The sequence below is a fragment of the Cibotium barometz genome, chromosome 27, assembly GCF_041138505.1.
Source record: "Cibotium barometz isolate CiBa-2024 chromosome 27, ASM4113850v1, whole genome shotgun sequence".
NCBI classification, from domain to species: Eukaryota; Viridiplantae; Streptophyta; class Polypodiopsida; order Cyatheales; family Cibotiaceae; genus Cibotium; species Cibotium barometz.
The window spans coordinates 40,513,055-40,536,836 of NC_141072.1; the positions used below are offsets into that span (position 1 = coordinate 40,513,055).

A 23,782-nucleotide genomic window follows, 5' to 3' on the forward strand; every position below is an offset into this window, starting at 1 on the left:
CCTCAACCTTCCCCTAATGTAAATTTTGTGCCGAACTTTCAAATGATTTTTTCCATGGCTTGCAGTGACATTGGTGTTTGTCAATCCATAGCTAAGAATCAAGCTCTATTACACATAGAAAACAATATGGAAAACGTCTACATGATTTTGAAGGATTGCCTTTTCCTGATAGATCTACTGTTGCTATTGTCAACAATGATTTGTTTATGTAAGACAGATATAGTGTTTGGTGGCAAAATTATGCTCTTTGCTGGTGACTTTAGGCAAATATTACTCGTTATTGCAAAGAGTTCACGTGAGGATATCATTGATGTGCAACGTTGTGCCGATCATATATTTGGAGATGTGAATATTTTAAAGCTCACCCAAAACATGTGGGTCATTCAGAGTGGTTATGATTATGCAGAACTAGATTTTGTCAATTGGACTTTGCAAATTGGGGATGGCTCTATAGATCATCCAAATAATCAAGGTAGAGTGGCAATTCTATGGCGAATGGGCATATAAAGATCTTCAAAGAGTAGAGGTTATGCATGGTTCTTCAAATACCATGCTATTCTTGCATCACGAAATCAAGAGGTGGACGAGATTAATGAACTATCCTTGACTACATTACCCAAGAGAATACCTCAGTGCAGATTCAGTTGTTTCTTCTGAGAGTGATAGAATATTGTATGCAGCTGAGTACTTGAATAGTTTGAACCTAGGTGGTGGTTACCCTCCTCACCGCTTTCTTTTAAAGATGAATGCTCTATCATGTTGCTCTATAATTTGGATCCTCGGGGGGGACTTTGTAACGGTACCAGACTAATATGTAAGCAATTTCACTCAAAGATGATAGAAGTAGAGATTATTATAGAGGTACAAACATTAGGGACAGGGTCTTCATTCCGAGGATATTATTCATTCCATCAATGCTTCAACTGTCTTTTGACATGAGAAGGAGACAATATCCTGTGAGGCTAGATTTTGGTATGTCAATAAATAAGTCCCAAGGTCAAACATTGAGTGTGTTGGTACTTTATTTGGCCACAAAAGTATTCATGCATGGACAATTGTATGTTGCTATGTCACGTGCTAGATCATCAGATGCAGTGAAAGTGTGTATAAAAGATACCATGGACCATGAAAGTAGCAACGAAGGTACAAATGAAGTCTACATAGGGAAGGTATTGCAAATGACATCTAGAAGAATGTAAATGGTATATATGCCCATAAGGTATAGAGTGAGCTATTTGATATAGGAGCCTACAAATACTGGAGACTACATTCATAGATATCTTTGTATCAATCAAGCAAGCATTTGGAAGGAGAATGTTCGCAAAGATGTGACATGTGCAATCTATGTTGTCTCTCAGTAATAAGTGTACATACTTTCAAGTTGATTGATGTATGACAATTTTGTTCGTGATGCAAAGACATCAAGTTAAATAGGTTCAATTGCCGGTAATATTAGATTGATATATATAAATATACTTACATTGTGTGGAATAAATGGCTAATACAAGGTAAAGCCACCATGCAGATCCACAAGTATGGAGTGCCCCATCTATTGCTCAAGGGGTGGTTCAATTTTTTGAGATGGCTATAGGGTCATGGTGAGTTCTTCTTTATTTTTATAACATTTGGATAAGTAAATGTTTTGCTTTTGACTTGCTTTCCTTTACAATGGCATTATTAATTTTTCTTTCTTAGTTCGAAATACTTAACGTCGAGAGAGAGAGAGAGAGAGAGAGAGAGAGAGAGAGAGAGATTGACCTCATAATCCTCTGTCAATGATTAGTGGTGTAGTGTTGCATTTGATATCATAAGTGATATCGCATAAGATGGATGGGACAAGGAGATTATTTTCATTTGTTTATGGCAATGGACAAGATATTGAAGGTATTAGTCTCAACGTTTGCTATAATATAGTCATCATTGTTTACCATAATCTATTTAATTTTCATGGCTCAATTGTAGACCCTCCGTCTTGGGAAGGACAAGCAACTGCATCTCTAATGATCGAACTATTAGAGTGTACAGTGTATTACGATACTTTTTTGTAATTTTTACGTTTAATTATAAATATACATTGTTATTAATATTTTTTTTGAAATAGAGAATATCTTTATATTTTGAAACCTAGATTATTGTTAAGTTTGTATGGTCCAGATACTTACACAACGAGAGCTTTGGACTCCTTAGAATTTACAATCTAAGATTGCGGAACAACTTCATGTACATGTAATGTTTGTGGACTATGAAAAGTCTAATAAGTTAGATTTTCGATGCATAGGTACTGGACATTATAGAATTTTTTGATTTACCGTTTATAAGCTTGTTTAAACATCATTCGTCTCAAATTTTAATCCACCGAATGACTTTTATAAGGTTCTATCTTTCAACTTTTTTATTGTTTAAAATTATATTTTGTAATAGCAAATGTTTATATATATATATTTTGGACAGATGGCGGTGGCTGCGAGGAGTATAAGCTTCCAAGGAGTCGCTCGAAGATTGTTTTAATGGTTTGCTCATGTATGTTTGGTTGTCACCACTACACTGGGTTAGAATGCTAGATACATATGTATGATCTAATATTGTGACAAGCTTGGTGTTGATATATATATATGTAGGTTGTCAAGTTGATGGCCATGAGGCCGAAAGTGGGCCTCAAATATAAGGCCTTTTTCTCCTCTTCCCGTCAGAGACGAGTCATGCAACTAGTTGTACTAAGGTTTGACATATGTTCCATATGTAATTGAAGATTGGCACGTATCTTTAAATATTCATTAATAACGTTCGACACATGTTCTCAAACTTAGACAAATGTTCATGGAGAACATTTTTATGAACAAATTACAAAATTTACAGCCTTAAAATGGATTTTCTAGAGAAAGATTGCCTTCAATTTTACGTATTTTTGCAAAATTCAAAAAATACAATCTACAAGTGAAAATGGAAATGTTGCTTAGTCCATTGTACATAGTTGAGAGGGTATCTCAGAACATTGTCTCAAATGCTTTGTTTATGGTATCTTTGTTTTTTGTATGGTAAAGATAAGATGGCAGCTTGCAATGTTTGTGTCATTGGCACCAAGGATATGTAAGAAGCATTCATTCCACTGCTTCTAGTGAGGTCAGTGGTGCAAGGTAGTCATGATCAAGGTAGTCAAGCTTTGAGGGCTAACCTTGCTGTGTTGGAGGTTTCATAAAGAAGATAAAAACATGGAAGCTTCAATGGTTGAGCCATTTTGGCACCAAGGATAAGTAAGGACATGTACATACATTATTAGAAAGAAACTTTACACCACTGACAGGAGAAGCCCTGTGTTCAAAGCTGTGCCTGGAGACCAGCAAATTCCTGGCAGCTAGGACCACATTTGCTTACATGAACTTTACACCCGTTGTGTTATGTTTACAGCACAGTTCTGATCTTTGCTTGCTTGGATTGAACACCCTTCGTGGTGTGCTTTCTTTGTGAATGATGATGAGCAGCAAACCTTAGGACTCTTCAGTTCATATCACTAGTAGACTCTCTAACGAGGTTCTATTTCTGAGATCGAGATCCCATAGGAGGGGGCGATTGGGGAAAGGTCAGAGTGCCCTGCAGAAGAAGTGGAGCTTGATGTGAGGAGGGGTTGGTTATAAGTGGAGCTTGATGTGAGGAGGGGTTGGTTATAAGTGGATCTTGATGTGAAAAGGGGTTGGTTATAAGGGGACTCCATGCTAATGATGGTTGGTCGTGTGGGGAACTCCAAGATATCTGATTGGCCACACAGCATGGCGTACACTTGGGACATGGCCGGCCTCGCTTGTGCCCTCGTTTGGGTGCACAAAAGGGCAACATGCACCACCCGGGTCACCTGCGCTGCGTTCACCATGCCTATCTTGCCTAGCTTAGCATCCACAATCTGCACTTGTTGTTGCCTCTCATACAATGCCCATGTCTACACAAAGCATCAAAGATCAGAACACACTTGACAAACTAGAAAAGCTATTGATTTGCTTTTACCACTCCCCACATTTCTCACCCATTCCAAAAGATGCTGCTTTTGTGGTGGTTCTAGCCTGCGCTCGATGACCTTTCTCCCACTCACTATCTCAAGAGCCACCAAACCAAAGCTGTAGACGTCTGCCTTCTCTGTCAGCTGGCCATTAATCGCATACTCTGGCGCAAGGTACCCCCTTTTCAAATGCAAACACGTCAATTTCTACAGAAGCAAACATCAATACATACATACATACTGTATGTATTCAAATTTGAATACAGTATATATTCAAATTTGGCATAAGACAACAAAGCCAGACTTACAAGGTTCCAGCCACTCTTGTAGTAAGATGACTGACATCATCTGCAAAAAACCTTGCTAAACCAAAATCTGCAATCTTTGGGTTTAAGTTGTTGTCCAAGAGAATATTGCTTGTTTTTATATCTCTATGCACAATCCGCACATGGGAGTCTTCGTGAAGGTAGCACAATCCTCTTGCTATGCCAACTATTATGTCGAATCGAGTATGCCAATCCAATGCATTTCGACGATCATTTCGACCAACATCTGCATCATACCATGCAAGAAAAATAGATGGGCTTTCATTTTAAAACACACGGTTTTTTGTTTTTTCAGAAGCCCCTTTCGAGGGATGCAATGCAAGCATTGTACCACTCACACACACCATGGATGTCAAGGTTTGAACGTGGGTCCATTCGTAGAATGGCCCGCGCTAGACCACTCAGGCTAGAGCCTGTTGAGTAAAACATAGGGTTTCACTCATGGCTTAGTATTAAAGATCGAAAATGCCATCAATCACTTATTATTAAAAAAATTACCAAATAGGAGTAAGTCTAAGCTTCGATTTGGAAGATACTCATACACTAGAAGCTCTTTGGATCCTTCCACGCAACATCCCAACAATTGAATCAAGTTCCGATGTTGCACGTTAGTAATCAAGTTCACCTCATTCATGAATTCTGTCTTCCCTTGATGACTCTTAGAAGAAAGCATCTTGATCGCCACTTCCCTTCCGGTTTTCAATGTTCCCTAAATGAAGTAAACTTATTACAATTAGTGCTATCAGGCAACAATGTGCAGATAATAACCTTTGATTTTAATCAACTACAAATTACTTCATTGTTTGAAAATCACCTTATAATTTTTTGGTAATAGTGAGCTTGAGTTTGACAGCATAGAGTGCAACACAGAAATTTAGAATACATCAACAGAAAACAGAACAAGATATATTCAAAAATTTAATATGTAAAAACAGCACGTGTCATGACTTGAATGTTGTGTAGAATAGTTTCTGGTCTCCATTTCAGAATTGAATGATTTTTGACAGGCTATCTTCTCCTCATGCTTGTTACTATTCCCCTTCTCCTTCTGCCCTCCATTCCTCCTCTTTTCTGGGCATTTCCCTCCTACCCACCCGCCATTCACATAGTCATCCTCCTCTCTGTTTGCCTGCTCTGCCTCTCGCCTTCTTGTTTCCTCTCCTGCACAGATAAGCCCCTCCTCCTCCTCCTGCCTCTCTTTTTTGTTTGCACCAACATACGGGAAAAAAAAATTTGTGTTCATGTCAGCCGCCCACCCTTTGATTGGCATTATGGCTTCTGCCCAAGCCAATCAGACTCCACACCCACCAGCCAGGAGGACAAACCCTTTCTCCGAAGGCGAGCTTACGACCTTACAGGCAGATTTTGATAAAGAAGTCAAGACTACGCTCATTTGGAAAGATTTTCAGGTCTCATCATTTCCTCTCTCAGGCTACGGATTGGATCCTCGCGACAATTCCAATAGAGCTTGCCTTGCACCTTACTGGCTTCTTCCAAGCAGATTTCGATTCGCCGGGAGGCAACCTCACAGACTCTTGAGAGCAGCCCGTTTCCTCTAGGCCCAAGAGATTTCTCTTCTTCCAATTCCGCTGGAACTTCGACCCGGTGCTAGAGGACCGTAACTTTTGTCCAATTTTCCTAGGGTTCCCCAGGCTTCCACAAATCTATTGGAAGATTTTGGCTTCCATAGGGTCAGCCTTCGGACAGGTTTTGGAAGTCCCCGCCCTTCCAAAGACACTTCCATGGCTACAGCCGCTGTAAGGGCTAATGTTGATGGGGTACCATGAGCCATGATACTCATTAGTGATCCTTGTCTTACAGATATCTTACAAATCACCATGTGATGCTGCCAAGTGGCTCTTTGTTCAGACAGCGGATGGAGATTGCCAGTAGACCGGATCAGAACCGTGTACTGACAACAGGGCCACATTGCGACAACCTTTCAAAATCCTCATCATGGGCATTCTGCTCTTTCATTTCATCAAGCTCATGATGATAAGCAAGTGAAACTGCAGAGACCTGTGGCTTGCATGACAAAGCATCTGCCACTACATTCTTTTTGCCTTCCACATGCACAATCTGGAAGTGAAACATAGACAAAAAGTTTGCCCAACGCATATGCTTCTCTGAAAGCTTAGTCTACGTGAGGAAATAGCGCAAGGTTTGATGATCTGTCTGTACAGTAAAATCAGCCCCAAGCAAGTAGTGTTTCCATGTAGAAAGAGCGTGAATTACAGCCAACATCTCTTTCTCATAAACCTGTAAATGCTTCTCAGCATCTTGCAATACTCTACTCTCATAGGCTATGACATGTCCCTCTTGCATGAGAACTGCACCAATGCTACTTCCACATGCATCACACTGGACAACAAAAGTCTTTCGGAGGTCCGGTAACACCAATACTAGGTCCGAAGTAAGCTTTTCTTTGAGCTTTTTGAATGCTGTAATTTCCCGATCAGCCCATCTAAACGGAGTTGCCTTCTTCGTCAAAGCATGAAGAGGTGAAGCAATTTCAGCAAAGTGCCGTATGTACCGCCTGTAATAGGAACACAATCCTAGAAAACTGCATACATCATGCACGGTCCTCAAAGCTGGCCAATTAAGTATTGCTTCCACCTTTGCTGGATCCATACGGACTCCATGCAGCGCAGACACAATATGCCCCAAGAAATGTATCTCTTGCAAAAAGAATTTACTCTTCTTGCCATTAACAACCAGCCTATGGTTCTTGAGTTCTGAAAACACAATGGCCAAATGCGTTCTATGCTCTTCCTCAGTTCGTGAATGCACAATCATATCATCAAAGAATGTGCCCACAAACTCTCTATGAGGCCTGAAAATCCTGTCCATCATTCTGTTAAATGTTGCAGGCGCATTCGTCAAACCAAAGGGCATAACCAAGAACTCATACAACCCAAACGTGGTTCGGAATGCTGTCTTATGCACATCCTCGGGTCTAATGCGTATCTGATGATACCCGCTTTTCAAATCAATACGACTAAAAATTGTGGAGCCCTGTAAGCGGTCCAAGATGTCATCGATCCTCGGTATGGGAAATCGATTCTTGATGGTATTCTTGTTCAGCGCCCTGTAATCAATACACATGCGCCAAGAACCATCCTTTTTCTGCACCAAGAGTACAGGTGAGCAAAAGGGTGATGAGCTAGGCTGTATCAACCCTTTATTCAAAAGCTCCTGCACCTGACTCATAATCTCTTCCTGTTGGGCTGCACTAACACGGTACGGCGGTCTATTCGGTGGAGTACTACCAGGAATCAGATCAATGGCATGATCTTCTGGCCTCTCAGGAGGGAAGTTCTCCTGGCAATGACTCGGAAAAACAATCTTGAAACCCACATAAGAAATCAGTCCTGTCCTTATCTAACATAGACAAATTAGACTTAGACTCATCATCCTGTGCATCCTTTACATAAATCAAGTACGCGGAAAGATGCTTTTTCATTACTGATGAAATCGCCGAAGCGGATACAATAGGAACAGATTCCCCTTTGAGTTTTACATCCAATACAAGTTCTTTCCCTCTATGAGTCAGAGTGATTTTCCTATTGTAAGTATCCACCACCGCATGTACCCTGTGGCACCATGGCATCCCCAACAAAACATCACAGCCATCCAAAGACATGATGAAGAACTCTTCGCTGTCCACATAACCCTGCAAATGAAGCCGAAGCTTCCCAATGATAGGAGTAACGGGTTCTGCATACCCTGGACAAGCCATATTAGCCTCATGTAACGGCCCCATCTCCTCTGTACGAATCCCCAATCGGCCAGCCAAATCTGGTGAAATGAAGTTGGCTCTAGCACCTGTGTCAAAGAAGATCAAGGCATTTTGATCTCTCACTTTGTCCCATGCCCTGCACAACTCTGTTGCTTCACCACCTGGCTGTTCCCCCACAAGATCAGGAACTAAGCCTGCAGAGCAGAAGGCTTTTGTTTCTTTGGCTTGGGCTCTCCTTTATTGTCAGAGTCCTTTTGGGACTTTCTTTTGGGACAATTGAATGACATATGCCCCTCTTCAGTACAGTAAAAACACTTATGAGCATCTCTCAAAGCCTGTCTTTCCTCAGAAGCCCTCTTGGACATTGGCAACTTCTTATACTTCATCTCTGAAGACCCTTTAGCATCACGAGAAGCATGCCCAGATTTTTCAGCTTTCTTACTCAAGTTCTTACTGCCTTTAAACCCAGATGAACCACCAGTGAGTAACGCGTTAGCTGTCATAGCATTTTCAATCATCTGTGACATGTTCGCTACTCTTGTCTTGATACAATAATCTCGCACCTCTTTGGGCAGCCCACAACAATACTTCTCTACCTGCTCAGATAATGGCACCGCACGATAAGAAGTCACTGGGAGTAAAGCTTCCCAAAACTTCTTGTTATAATCCTCCAAATTCTCACACTTTGAAGCATCCAATTTGTGCCATGCGGTCATAACATCCACCTCAAATGTAGATGTGAGCCATACGGAAGAGAAAACCTGTTTAAATTGGACCCATGTAGTGGGTGCTATGCCCTGCAAAAACAGAAGAGTAGACCACCACTGCAAAGCATTGCCCTTGAGAAAAGTGGCAGCTTTCCTCACCTTAGAGGACTCTGTGTAATTCCCACCAGAAAAAGCAGCATCAAACTGTTGTAAGAAGATAAGTGCTTTAAGTTTATCTTTGGTCCCACTGAATGTATCAAACTTCACTGCAGCTCCCCCTTCCTTGTAATCCTTCGCCTTTCCCATAGGCGTTAGATTATCATATGGAAGTGGTTTCGTAAGATTGCTGCCCCCAACATTCATGCCCATGATTGGGTCAACATTTCCCATTCCCACACCAGGCATACCATACATTCCAGCCATGTTTCCAAACATTCCATTATGCATACCTGGTTGCATACCACCAAACATATTGCCTTGCATCCCAGGTTGCATGCCTCCAAACATATTTCCTTGCATACCGGACTGCATACCACCATACATATTCCCCTGCATACCAGGCTGAAAATTAGCTCCAAAAGGCCCGTGCATACCCATGCCTCCCTGAGGATAACCCCCAGTCATAGATTGGAACACCAAGCCACCACCAAAATAACCTGGATGCATATTCTGCTGAGGAATAGGTGGCTGTCCATAGAAGGAACTCTAAGAGTTTGCACCATAAGCATGCTGCATGTTCGGAAACTGGCCAAAAGATGGTTCCTGTGGGATGGCACCACTATGACCCTGTGGAAGATTCTTAGAACGAACCTTCTTCTTCTTTTTCTCGGGCTCTGTGCGGGATCTCATAAATTCAGCAAATCTCTCACTCTGTGTGAGCTGCATAAATACATCCATAACACTAGCCAAACGATCTTTGAACCGAGCATCATCATCCTCTTTACCATGTACATCCTCTGGCTGCGTTACATCCTCATAAGGCTCAACATCTACAGCCTGTTCTCCTGCAAAAATATCCTCGGATACATCTTTCTCAGGAGAAGTCTCTTGCTCTTCTTCTTCATGATAGAAATACTCATCCTCTGTATCAGACATGTTTGCTGAATTTTCAGCGATGGCTTTCTTCGAGGCAACCACGAGCTCACCCCCTTCAGAAAGTTGATGATTGGTCCCGGCAACGGAACCTTGAAACCGGCCTCTGATAGAAACCAGAGTGCGGTAGACTAGCAGTCACCCGTCCACTTGTAGTCTAGATATGAAAACAGAAAAGATTGGGGCTAGAGTGCCCAAATCTGAAAACAAAGCGACACCTGTTGGCCCCAAAGCTTGGCGCCCCTTGCGGTATTTCTTTATTCAATTCCAAAAGTATGAAAGGCTGAGTACAACCAAAAATCAGCCAAGAGCTTACACCTGTATGTCCAATCTGACGGCCCACAATACCTCTTAGCACAGAGGATCCATGCACACAGATCTGTGTTTCAAAGCAACACACTGTGCCTCCCTCTGATCAGCCAAGACAACTAAGCAGGGCAGCCATGAGCATACATCTGGCATAACTCAAGCACATGATTCAACATCTCAGCTCATACATACATGTACTGTTCAACCTCTGTCTCCACCCTTGTCAATCTGCCATACCCCTCCTCTCACAAGGGGCTAGATAGCTCAAATCTGCAACAGACATAAAGCAGTAGAAAGAGAGATAGATGAACAGATGCGGAGCTTACCAAAATCAGCCCGTGTATCTGCACTGGAGGAAATAGCGGTACCAATCTGTACTTGCAGGCACTTGTTTCCACAACCCTGCTTCACACGTGTGTATGTACTTGTCTGTACCCTCCTCCTTGTGTCCACCTCAGTGCTGTACCTGTCTGTACAGTCCTGAAAAACAGCCCTGTACCAGTCTGTACTGCCTCGGGATACATGCCAGAAGCTGTCCTTGCATATGCCGCCTGCAGCCAGTATCTGTACACGCCTATACCTGCGCAGTCAGCTTGTCCAGAACCTGTCCAGCACCGCCAGCAGCAGTACTACTGTACCTGAACTGTCCGTACACTGTACGGCAGTCATACAGTGCTGTACCTGCAGTTGTACTTGTCTGCACAGCCTGTACCAACAACTGCAGCCTGTCCAAAACCTGTGCGCAGCCTGTCCAGCAGAGAGATAGGCCCGCAGCAACTCCTGTGCGTAGCCTGTACCAAGAGAGAAAACCTGCAGCCTGTCCATACAAGGCTGTACGGCTGGTTTGCTCAGAGAACACAGCAGCCAGAAAGATCTGCAGCAGCCGACTTGCTCCCTTTAGCTTTTCCACGCTTCCCCCCAAGGGCACGTATGCTCCACGATTCCTTTTTCCCAAAAAGAAGAGAGAGAGAGGAGAGAGAAGCACACACTCCAAAAGTGGAGTGGGCCCCTCCCCATAATAATCCTAGGGCCCCCCAACTTTAATTATTATTAAAGTTCCCTAGGGGCCACTAAGGCCTAGGGGCAACTTTAATAAAACATTAAAGTTCTAATGTTCTAGTTCCCCCCTTCACACCTAGGGATGTCCACACATCTTTAACTCTGTCCGGGCATCCCCCATGTGAATCATACAATATTCTGACTCAGCAACCACCATGCCCACACTTGTGCTGTTCCATTTTCACAGGGCCATGACACTATACCTAACTGGTACATTCTTAGATGAGTATCATCACTTGTGGTTGGGTTTTTTTTTAGGACAAGCGTGCCCCTTCAGGTGATGGGATTCTCGAAACCACAGGAGAAAGAGGTTGTTGCCTTCTATTCAATTCAGTCTGGATGGCGAATGTAGAGATGTGATGTACAAGTAATCACACTGGCTCTGTGATTCGTCTAGTGAGAGTAGTGGGTCGCCCTGGGAAGCATTGGCATACTGATCCTTCCCCAGTGGATCACCCTCGGAAGCGTTGGTATATTGATCCTTCCCCAGTGATGGTTACTCATGCTTCATGGTGCCTATGGCTATATGGCGGATGCTCTATCATTGCAACCCTAGTAAGTGGGAATGGACTGATGTTACTAACCCCATAAGGAGCATACCTTTCTTCAGCTACACTGTGTGTAACGCCAGGTTTCTCATGCTTGGACACACCTAGAGATTTCCCACTCTTAGGCCTCACTAACATTACACCCCCCATTCAAGGAGATTCTCGCAGAGACTCTGGCACTTGTATAGGAAAAGCCAAGTATCCTACTTCTGGCTGTTTCCACACAGTGAGTTGCCCATCAACCAGTGGAGATCTATTTTTGGTGTGGAAACCTCTTGTCTTGGATGCTCAGCTCCATCCGAGACAGTGTATCAACTCCTTGTGGTGTGAAAAGGAGCATAGAGGACCTGGGTATCTATAGCCCGCAGATTGAGGAGTGATCCTATCTATATTACTTGGGGTGCTATTGCATGGTTGACTCAGTCTAGCCCACAGTTTCATTTTGAGGGTAGGGTAACTCCTGTTATACTCGTCCGTATAGGAGCATAGCTCAAAGATGTTTGCTTCACGATATCCCCCCGATAACGATACACACCACCTTCGCTGAGTATCGACACCACTTCGGAAGCGCGCGCGCGCGCGGGGGGGGGGGGGGGGGGGGGGGGGAGGTTGGCGGGGGGCGATCTCCTCAACTAACGCCGAGGGCAAGGTAGATGTCCCATCTATCTACAAATGAAGCATTTGCCTGGAAGGCCTGAATACTCCACTCGCTGAAGGATAGGTTCGCCCCGCATGCATGGAATAGATATAACATGGGGCATAGAATCTAGCAAGGCAACACATATGCAAAGGGATGGAATCCCGACTGCCTGTGCGAGTGCCGAGGCAACAAGAAGACGGGGGGGGGGGGGGGGGGGGGGGGGTGTTCCATCACTCTCCCGATGGCACCACCCATCACCGAGAAGAGGAAGGTATTCCTTCCTAAGGCCTAGGAAGCAGATTGTCACTAGGAAGCCAGCAAGTGGATCAAACGCAGGGTTGAAGCCGTGATGCCACCGTGCAAAGAAGGCCTGGGCCGCTATCACGTGGGCCACAGAGGCTGGAGTGGTCAAGGCTTATGAGGAGGATGGGGGAGGGCTAGCCCTTCAGGTCTCTCACCATCGTATTTAGGCAGTACCAGTCACACAACCCCACCTACAGACCACTGGCGACCTGGCTCATGCCAAAGATGGGAGATTTGCAATAGCATTGCAGTCTGCTGGCACATGTAGCGCGCTAGATGCAGTGAGGCCATCAAGGGTGCCCACCTCTGCTTGCTGAGTCCATCATGAGCATTTGGCCCGACATCATTCACACCCTCCGCGTTCAATGGGGGAAGTTACAGGAGGGCAGCGGGCAGAAGGCAGAGGGAAGCGCAAAGTGCGGAGAGGGCAGGAGCGTGGGCAGGCAAAAAACGCGCCGGGGAGGGGGGGGCAGCTCGAGGTCACGTTACGGCATTACAAACCCTCAAAGCGGCCTTTCATTTTATTGTGTGACAATCCTGTGTCTAAGTTGGTATTGAGAGCTGGCTGTCTAGGAATAGGGTCAACCGAATGAAGAGTGGTCAGTCAATGTCAGCTGAGTGTCAGGGTAGGTCAGGCTTCAGCTGATAGTGTAGAGGGGTAGAAATAATCCCTTATGGTTGAGAGAAAGCCAAGTAAGGTCAAGTCCGACAACTAGAGGACTGTCAGATTCAAACAATGGTTCATCAGCTGGAGGTCAGCTAAGGTCAGATAAGAGGCTGTAGTGTTGAATTTTTGTGGTATCTAAGGTATTTGAGGGTCTGTGGGTGTCAGAACATACAAAAGCGGAAAGGTCTAAAGTCAACTGATTCAACCGGAATCAGATAGTCAGCTAAGTCAGAGTTGGATTAGACAGGAGTCAGCAAACATTCAGCAGAGGTCAGTTGACATGATCAACAGGGTTCTGGAGTAAGGCATTTGAGGGCTGTTAGACCTGGAGAAAAATCTAGGAGTTTAGAGCCCCTCGAGTATATATTTAGGGTTTGAAAAGATGCAAGGGGGAAGAGAGCTTGAGCTCTTGCAAGCACACACACACTCACAAAACCCTAATAGAGAACACACAAGGTGAGAGGCTGAAAATCTTCTTCTTCTTCACTCAACACTCAACACACCATATACAAGAATAAGAGTACACACAATATGAAAGGTACTCAACCAAATACATACACGGGTTCTCTATAGTGTGAACCCGACTAAATGAGCTGGCGCTATAACTATGCCAGTCTCTAGAATGGCTGTCACACAGCCTGTCATCCCATTGGCCGCATATCACCCAAGATCTCACCAACCATGCCAGTGGTGTAAGTGTGGGACCTATCCCCCAGGCGGGTCATCAGTGTCCACCGCCTCACTAGACGAGCTCGATATCTCAACACTCCCCCTCGAGCTCAACTCCATCTCATGTACACCAAGCGAAGCCCTGAATCTGCGGAGCTTCTCTGTACCCAATGCTTTGGTGAAGATGTCAGCTACCTGATCCTCTGTGCTGACATAAACAAGGTCAAGATCTCCTGCCAAGACCTTCTCTCTGATGAAGTGGTAGTGGACCTCTATGTGCTTCATACGAGCATGAAAGACTGGGTTCCTGACCAACTGTATACTGCTAATGTTGTCACAGAAAATGACAACTTGTCTATCCACTGATAGACCCAAATCTGCAAGTAGCTTTCTCAACCAAGCTACCTCACATGCTGCCATAGCAGCTCCTCTGTACTCGGCCTCTGTACTGGATAGAGCAACCGTAGGCTGCTTCTTGCTGCTCCAAGTCACAGCAGCACTCCCCAAAGAAAACATGAATCCACTGGTAGATCTTCTATCTGAGATACTACCAGCCCAATCAACATCTGTGTACCCATGTACACATATCTCTGTCCCAGTCTCATAGAATAGTCCACAATGCAAAGTAGACTTCACATACCTCAGTATGCGTCTTACTGCATCCAAATGCGGTTTCCGTGGAACCTGCATAAACTGACTCACCAACCCAACAGCATAGCTCAAATCTGGTCTAGTGATCATCATGTAGATCAAACTTCCTACTATGCGCCTGTACATAGTAGGATCCTCCAAGATCTCTCCTGAATCTGCACTCAACTTGCCATTCTGATCCAATGGCACAGAAATATGCTTACAGCCTGTCATACCATACTTGGACAACATGTCCAAGCCATACTGTCTCTGCAGTAATCCAATACCATGTGGTGACCTAATCACCTCAATGCCCAAGAAATATCTGAGCTCCCCCAGATCCTTCATCTCGAACTTCTGTCTAAGCAAGATCTTTACATCAAAGATCTCTGCATCATGGTCCCCCGTAATGATCAAGTCATCTACATAGATGACAACAAGCACAACTCCTCTATCACCATGTCTCACATACAGCGAGAAATCTGCATTGGCTACATGAAAGCTAATAGTGACAAGATATTCAGAAATCTTGTCAGACCATGCTCTTGGTGCTTGTTTTAAGCCATACAAGGATTTCTTCAACCTGCAAACATGCTCGGGGTGACCCACATCCTCATAACCAGGTGGCTGCAACATATACACCCCTTCTTGCAAATCCCCATGCAAGAATGCATTCTTTACATCCATCTGATGTAAAGACCATTGCTTTGACGTAGCCACTGCTATCACAACTCTCACTGTTGCCATCTTAGCAACTGGGCTGAAAGTTTCCTCATAATCAATCCCATATGTCTGCGCATATCCTTTGGCTACCAATCTAGCCTTGTACCTGTTTATGCTTCCATCACTGTTATGTTTAACTTTGTACACCCACTTGCATCCAATGGCTTTCTTGCCTTCAGGCAATTTGCACTAAATCCCAAGTTTCATTTCCATATAGTGCATCCATCTCCTCATCCATAGCTTTCTCCCAACACACATTTCCAACAGCCTCATCAATGCATGTGGGCTCTACAACCTGCACAACCTTTGCCATATATGCATAGTGATGTGCCACATAACCATCATATGTAAATCTCTGCACAGGGTTCTTCACTCTCCCTGATCTTCGCAGCTTTTCATTCATGGCTTCCATAGTCTTCTTTACACCAAGTGTTCTCATAGCTGGGATCCCAAGCTCCTCATCAAGGCTCATATCTGAGCCACTAGACTCTCCATCAACATGAGAATGCCCTGCAGAAATGTCAGGCATACCAAGGGGCTCAACCACTTTCTCTTTTCCTTTACGTGATGTACTAATCACATTTGCAGGACTGGTATTATGACGCAGCCTGCCACTCCATGGTCTATCAACAGACCCACTAGATGAGGACTCTCTTGGTCCACTCAAAGACTGTGATTGCTGACCTGCATTCTGTGCAACCACACTTCCACTCACATCAGCCCCAACAGCTTCTTTTTCAGCAGCATACCAGCTGCTCATCTCATCAAAGACAACATCCCTGCTTACCCTCAACTCACGTGTAGCAGGGTTATAACACCTGTATCCCTTTTGCTCAAGGAAATATCCAATAAACACACATTCTTTTAAAGGGCTTGCAGGCGTTCATGTTTACTGACTCTATGGATGCTGAAGTTGTGGATGCCATAGAATGGGTGAAAAAGGAGCTATCTAGGGTGCAGGAAGCACAATATGTTTGCTTTAAACTACTTGCACGTCTTGATGCTTTGCAGGATGCTAACTGTCAATCTCATCGCTTCTATGATAAGTTGCATCAAAAACATATGCGTGAGAATATTGTTAGGCTGATGGATGCCCAAGGCAACCTGGTTACTCAACCTTCTGAGGTTATTCAACATTGCATCAGGTTTTATGAAGATTTGCTTGCCCCTCGAGAGGATATCTCGCCGGCTGTCCTGGCTGCAAGAAAGTCATTGTTTGCTGAAGTACGATATCAAGTTGACCCTGATGTGGCGGTTCAGCTTGATGCTCCTGTTACTCAAGGGGAAGTGGAAGCTGTTCTCTCCAAACTTCCCATGGGAAAGAGCCCTGGTTGGGATGGTTTGACAAATGAGTTCTTCCGAAAATATGCTGATCAGCTTGCAGAGCCTTTGACGCTTATTTGTCAAAGGGTTTGGGATGAGGGATATATGCCTGCCGATTGGAAGTTGGGCATACTTCGTTTGTTGCCCAAAGTCCCTTCGCCTACTTCTTTGGCTCAATGGCGCCCAATCTCACTTATGGGTATTGTGTATAAAATCTTTACAAAGATTTTTGCCAATCGCTTGCAGAAGGTGCTTCCTACTCTTATTCATCCATATCAATATGGATTTGTGCATGGCAGGAATATAGTGCATAATATTCTTAATGTTCAAATTGGAGTGGATTATGCCAAGGCAAAGAAGCAAGAGATTGTGATGGTGCAGTTGGATCTTGAAAAAGCTTTTGATCATGTCAGCTGGTCTTTCCTTTCTCAGTTAATGACATGGCCTTTGGTTCCAAAATGGCTAATTTGGTGCATTTACTTGGCTCTGGCTCTATCACGCGGATTATGCTCAATGGAGGACTTTCGGATGGTATTTCTCTCACCCATTCTCTCTGGCAGGGCTGTCCTCTTAGTCCTCTTTTCTTTGCCATTGCCACTCATCCTATGTTATCTCGCCTAGATGCTATGGCATCGCATGGTGAAGTGGTTGGTTTGCATCTCCCTCATGGCAAGCAATTGGTTGCTCAAGCCCTTGCGGATGACACTTTTATGTTTCTCAGGGCCGAAAAAGCCAATATAGATCGAGCAATGGAAGCTTGGAATAATTTTGCATTGGCTTCTGGGCTGAAAATAAATTCAACAAAATCAGCCCTCATTGTATGCACGGAATTTGATCTTGAGGCATTAGGGTGGCGAGGCCGTGTGGTGCATACAAGAGACATTGTTCGTCATCTTGGGTATCCGGTGGGTGTGGATGTGGACCCCCAAGCGCTTCTTGCTTGGATTTCTGCTCGGATCTCGGATAAATTTGTGTATTGGAAAGCTCAAGGGTGGCCTATGCACGTGAGGGTTAAGATAGCTCAGGTTATTATGCTTAGCATGATTTCCTATTTTTTGCCTTTGCTACCTTGGACGCACAAATCTCTTCTCCGTTTGGTTGCTCCCATTCGGTTTATGTTGTGGAAGAGGCAAGGAAATATTATGGGTCAAACATGGATAGCATGAAATCACATTACGACGCCCAAAAGAATGGGTGGGGCTGCTTTACTGGATGTCCGCTTGCATATGGTGGCGCGTAGGTGGGCGCTTTTTCAAGATATGTGTTTGCAGGAGCAGCCTTGGGTATTCATGGCTCGTGACTTGATTGAGTTGGAGGGATTGTCACATGGACGGACATGTGTGCAGGCTTCATGGAGGGACATTGTGAATGCGGCTCATCCTGTCCGTATTCGCTCATCTCACATTTTATCGCATATCTCCTTTCTTGGCATGAAGTTCTACTATTGGCTCGGTGGGATCCTGGTCATGAAAGACTACTTTTGAACTCTTTGCAGTTCGAAACATTTGTGGAGTCGCGTGTCATTGCTCGGCCAGACAGAGATGCTTCACGCATACGACTCAACCGCATGGTCAGGTTAGGCTTGGTTAGAATCCGAGATGCTGTGATACCTGGTCGTGGACAGGCCATATTCGTTTCGTCGTATTCGGCAGCACTTTAGGGTTCCTCGGACATTTCAGCCACTATGGGTTGACATCATGCATGGAGTTGAGCCTTTTACTCCATTGCCTCGGCCATCTGCAGATCAGCCTTGGCTTGATTGGGCACTATGTAAATCTGGTGACTTGATATCACTTTTAGCTAACCAGGTCTATCATAAGCTCCTATCAGAGAAAGATTGGGTTTCAGCCAAGGCCAATAAGGTGTGGGGATTGCACAAGTCTAAATCATGGTGGCAGAAAACTCTTATGCGTGGTTGGCAGTCTAAACTCCCTTACCAAGGTAAGGTTTTCATTTGGAGGATGTTGGTGGGAAGGTTACCTACACGGGATCAGCTCAGCCGTCGTAAAATTACATTGGCCTCTTGCTTCTTCTGCACGACATGCACTGAAACAGTTATGCATCTGTTCATGAGTTGTCCAGTGGCCCGTCAGATTTGGTCTTTTGTCTCTCGCGTTTGGGAGGCAGTAGAGAGGTCTACTGTTTCGGCTCATCAGTGGATATTTGGGATTTGTTCTCAAGTCATTACTTCGGACAGTCACCTTGTGATATTCCATTTCCTTGGATGGACAGGACTTCGGCATATTTGGACTACACGGAATGGGTTCATCTTTGATTCCTTGTCTGGAATACATGGGCACATTCTACGTATCCGCGGTTTGATGTTTTGGCAGTTTTCTTCTCTTCTCTCAGCTCAGCTACTGGATGCAGATGTTATTTCGTTATGGTCTACGGCGGCTCGGCTGGCTCATCTTTGATGCTTTTATCTGGGATGCTTATTTGGCTAGGAGGCTTTCTTATTAGTGTACAGGTTTGCATGGTCATGATCCTTTAGAGGATCTTTTGTGGGGGTTTTTTGGGGCCATAGGTTCTGTGTGAGCCATGTGGCTAATGTACATTTTTTACATATAATATAAAACACCATTTCACGAAAAAAAAAGAGAGGCGTGTAACTCTACTATATACACTAGGAATCCCAAAATACAAGAATAAAGTGAGTGGGGTCCAAGGGGCCATTTTATATGGCCCCTACAAGGGGTCAACCTGCTGTACAGATAGCCGACAGCAGCTTGATGAAACCTGACCAGCACAAGTACAGTCGGCCAATAAAAGTGCAGTCGGCCAAATCGCTGCATACAACTGACGGTCCACTGGGAACGTGGGGAGTGTCGGGATCTTCACATGCTTCTCAGCCATCTCAAGTAAATCTGCCATTGTGGGGGTGTAACTGAAAAGGGTGGGTGGGTGGAAAAAATGAAGAACTAAACCTGCAAGTGGCTGTCCAGCAAATCAGCCCACCTTCCTCTTGCTTCTCCTCTTCCCGAATGGTCCAAAACAGTCCACCAATCAGCAACAAAACAGCCCCCCTCTTGCTCACACAGTTCCCAAGATCTACCAAGAGCCTAGAGCTCTGATACCATGTCAGAATATGCAGCGGAGATGAAGACAAAATCTGAGAACACAAGAGCAAGTGCACTGCAGAAGAATACAGCAATGGAGAGAGAGAGAGAGAGAGAGGCACGTAACTCTACTATATACACTAGGAATCCCAAAATACAAGAATGAAGTGAGTGGGGGCCAAGGGGCCATTTTATATGGCCCCTACAAGGGGTCGGCCTGCTGTGGAGACAGCCGACAACAGCCTGATGAAACCCGACCAGCACAAGTACAGTCGGTCAGTAAAAGTGCAGTTGGCCAGATCAGTGCATACAGTCCTTCAGTCGGCCAGCATACAGGGGTAGCCGACATGCACAAGACAGCCTCCCACAGTAGAAAAAATAGGGAAAAATATGGAGAGTGGGGAAAAATGAGAAAACACCTAAATCGGGCGGGCACACCCACAACAGAGGCCCTCGTGTAAACATACAGACAGGAGATGACTGCTAACAATAGTATTATTAACTCTCCACTTCTTTCTGCAATTTACTGTTTTGTATTGTGTTGATCCAACTTCCGCTTTTGAGTATTCTTACATGTCCATGGTCCTCCTTTAGGTCACACAAGGGTCCTACGAGACGAAACTCAAAGTAATATTGTAAAGTAACCACATTAAAGTCTTTCTAGGCATGGGTGCACAAGTATATGGAAGCAATAGTGCCTAATGGTAAGGACAAAATGAGTAAGTACATGATTTACCTATTTTTTAATGAGGGAAGTTCCCTGTTTTGATGACCGTGGTATCTGTGATGTTAGTTTGTGTGTTTTATTTCACTAGATCTTTGCCTATATCCGAACAATGATGATGATAGTTTTTTTTCCTGTGCCTAGGAGTAGCACATTAGTGGTGTAGAAAGTCTCAATTAGACTATAGTCTATAAGAAATCACTTTAAGATACGTCGTCCTACTGGACAGGTGATACAATAGACCATTCTAAAGTTATGTTATTAAATGTTTATTGATTTATTAAGTTCCTTCTGTACACTTTCAATAGATGCAGAGATGTCCATAGATAGTGGCCTAGCTTTATGACTTCTTACTTCGATGGTGAAGGCTACTTTCAGCTTTACTGATGTCACGGATGAAGCTTTAGAATCCAAGTAAACAGAATCAGAACCTGGGCAAAGTTCAAACCTTGTAGACGGGACCAAAGCCGCCTTCTCCGAGTTTGTTTCTGGGATGGAAATCATCGGTTGCTTCTCGTAGCTCCTCAAGGAAGAATTTTGTTGCTCCTTGTTGAAATTTGTATGGCAGACCCCCGTCTGTATAAAATTAGGGATCAAAATTAGATTGCGTATTAAGAGTGCTGGCAAGCCACCGATCATCATACTTCATGAACGAACATCAAACCAGACCTATTGTTTTGTATTGTTGTTCTGGTTTGGCCTTTCGTCGCTTTCGCCTGGCAAAGCACAGGGCTAAGGCAGCTGTGGCCGCAAGAAGCAGGAAAACGCCTAGCACGGTTCCCACGATGATTGGAACTGTGCTTCTTTTTGCGTTTTGTACTGCGAAACGAGTAGGAAAGAACAGAGAGTTCAATTTTTGGGAGAATCAGGGTAGCTATATTGTTAAATTACATGTAGAGGGTGAGAGGTGCTACCTCGTGGGTGGGTACTGGGGAAGCCAACAGTCCCGGAGATTTCATGTGGAGAGGGCGAGGTGCCGCTGGAGCTGGGCTTTGGTGTCGAGGTGGTGGTGGTGAGGAGGGGTGTATTGCCGTAGAGATAGTAGCAGGTGAAGAAATAGGCCTGGCCGGCTACTGAGTTCTTACAGAGAGTGGTGTGGTTGGAGACTTGCGAGAGGCATTTTTGGCACTGGGACTGGGAGAGATAGCCCATACACTGTGCAAGTGCATAGGCAGTGTTACCGCCTGTGCCTACGCGAGACGCGTTGAAGCCAAAGACAGGGTGAGCGGGGGCAGCCGTTGCGGTGGCGCTGAGCACGGTGGCTAGGTTGGTTTGGTAGAGCGAGTTGGTACTCTGCGTTGTAGAGCAATTCGAATATTGAACCACAGTATCCTGCGCATCGACATCCTCCATGAAGTTGTAGTTCTCGTAGCGCACGTAGCAACCTTCGAACTGCACTCGCATGCCAATTGCGAAACCACACTGAAGATTCCCGAGAACTTGCGAAACACAAGCAGAGCAATCGGACAAGGAGACGTCCCCCTGGCATTGGTGCATGCCGTACACAGAGGAAGCGGTGGAAGAACCAGAAGGCGCTGAGGTGTTTGAGTACAAGGATGTAGAGGCCTGCTGGGCGAGGGTGCCCAGCACTGTGTTGAGGTTGTGAGAAAATGAGGAGTTGGAGCTGGGGCCGTACGTGGCGTTGCTGCACCAAGAATACACTTGGCCCAGTGCAGGGCGAGGCTGAAGAGATAGAATGCTTATTATGGTTACAATTTGCAAGAGCCAGACTAGCAGCCTCAAAAGAGGGCGATCTTCCATGGCCGCCAGACTACTAGCTGCTGCAAAGGTTGAAGTTGGATCATACTCACATGATGGCCAGGCTGCGATGCTTAAGCTTCTTCCAGTCCTCCTCTGCAATCGTGTCAACAATGATCACTCACGAGTCCTATTAACTCCTTCCAACCCAACCCTGCTGTACAGGTCTTTCGTGATCCTCGACGATTCCCCCATGCTCATCTTCTCTAAAAGGCGAAAGGGAAACTTTGAAATGTCTCGTCCTTTGATGTGTACTGCCATTCATGCAGTTTCAACTGCCCCTGCGTCCCGGCCACTTTTTGACTGAGTTCTTACGTTGAGTTCTTTTTATCACTACCTCTACACTTTTTTTAACCAATAATATTTATTTATATTAACTGTTCCAAATCTGACATACACCAAATCCAGAAAACTTACTAGGGTAAAGGGGCCAGGGTTGTGCCCCCAAGAAACCCACTCCCGCGCGCACACATAGTGCGGCCATTCAACCATTTGACTAGTGCACTGGAGCGCTAGGCCTTCAGAAGCATCCAACAAAAATATTGGCCTTAACTTGAACGTTGGAGCTTTTTTCGGAATGATGATATAAGAAAGTAGGCGGGTGCAAGAAGGCCTTGGTGAGCGCCCTTGTGTGCAAACAAGGGTACGTGGCACCTCATCGTGCGACAGGAGACCATAAACGTGGGTTCCTTTGAAAGGGCACGTGTCCTCCTCCTTCTCTCACCATCGCTCCAGCAGCAACCGGGTGAAGCACCCACCCCGCCTTTGCCACCACATCAAGGCCTGTGTGGCTGCCATGCCCATCAATGATCAAGAGGTGTCTATTGGTTGGAGAGACCCCGTTCGGAAGGGAGCACTTGAAATGCTCTAGCCATGCTGTAAATAATTGTCCCGTCATCCATGCTTTGTTTTGCATGGACATAACTTCTCCATCTTCACATTGGCTCAGGTAATTATGTATAGCCCGCTTCCCTTTGAAGATGTAATAGCCGGGCAATGTTTTTCCATCAGCATTCACACAACATAGTATTGTGCACCATTCACGTGAATCTGGTCGTAATCCATACACCTGTCGTGATCCTTTGCGGGCTAACACTTTCATCCCTCGATCCTTTGATCCTTGTACACCAGTCTCATCAGCATTCCATATATTAGATGGTGGGTAGTGGTGCATATTGTACATTGTCTCCAAGTTGTTATGGAATGTGGCCACAATCTCTGGACGTAGGTTCACTGCCCTACTATGGCTAGGGGCTCAGCCACTCTGAAAGTGAGCTCTGGATGACGCCACCAACTTTTCCCAAGCACACCATTTGTGAATGGAGTGTGTCTAGTTTGACATACTTCAAAACGACTTTTAGGCTCAATTCATAGACTGTTATCCCCCTTCCACACTCTTGCATGCCAAAGCACCATTCCACAATAGTTGTCTCCTCTTCAAGGGTGAGGACAGTGGCAGGCCCCTTCCACACTCTTGCATGCCAAAGCACCATTCCACAATAGTTGTCTCCTCTTCAA

The 23,782-nt window shown here is 44.9% G+C and overlaps 1 protein-coding gene across 2 annotated transcripts; it reads right to left on the reverse strand.

Moving 5' to 3' along the window:
* Positions 1-3,248: 3,248 nt before the first annotated feature.
* LOC147623392 (cysteine-rich receptor-like protein kinase 15) lies at positions 3,249-22,483 on the reverse strand. 2 transcript variants are annotated; one of them, XM_086821538.1, is made up of 8 exons: positions 21,421-22,477; positions 21,176-21,325; positions 20,955-21,082; positions 4,813-5,023; positions 4,297-4,540; positions 4,016-4,169; positions 3,705-3,931; positions 3,249-3,671 (listed from the first exon to the last, which is right to left on the reverse strand). In XM_086821538.1, the coding sequence occupies exons 1-8, from the start codon at positions 22,265-22,267 to the stop codon at positions 3,521-3,523; spliced, it is 2,112 nt and encodes a 703-aa protein (XP_086677664.1). In that variant the 5' UTR covers positions 22,268-22,477; the 3' UTR covers positions 3,249-3,520. The 2 variants fall into 2 exon arrangements, with proteins under 2 accessions (XP_086677664.1, XP_086677663.1); XM_086821537.1 differs by having other exon boundaries at positions 3,249-3,931; positions 21,421-22,483.
* Positions 22,484-23,782: the final 1,299 nt, after the last annotated feature.

Coding starts and splice junctions, on each gene's coding strand:
- LOC147623392 (XM_086821537.1), bottom strand. CDS start 22,267: ATGGAAGATCGCCCTCTTTTGAGGCTGCTAGTCTGGCTCTTGCAAATT. Junction 21,083..21,175: donor ACAACAATACAAAACAATAG/GTCTGGTTTGAT, acceptor AATTTTATACAG/ACGGGGGTCTGCCATACAAA. Junction 4,541..4,812: donor CTTAGACTTACTCCTATTTG/GTAATTTTTTTA, acceptor GGTATGATGCAG/ATGTTGGTCGAAATGATCGT.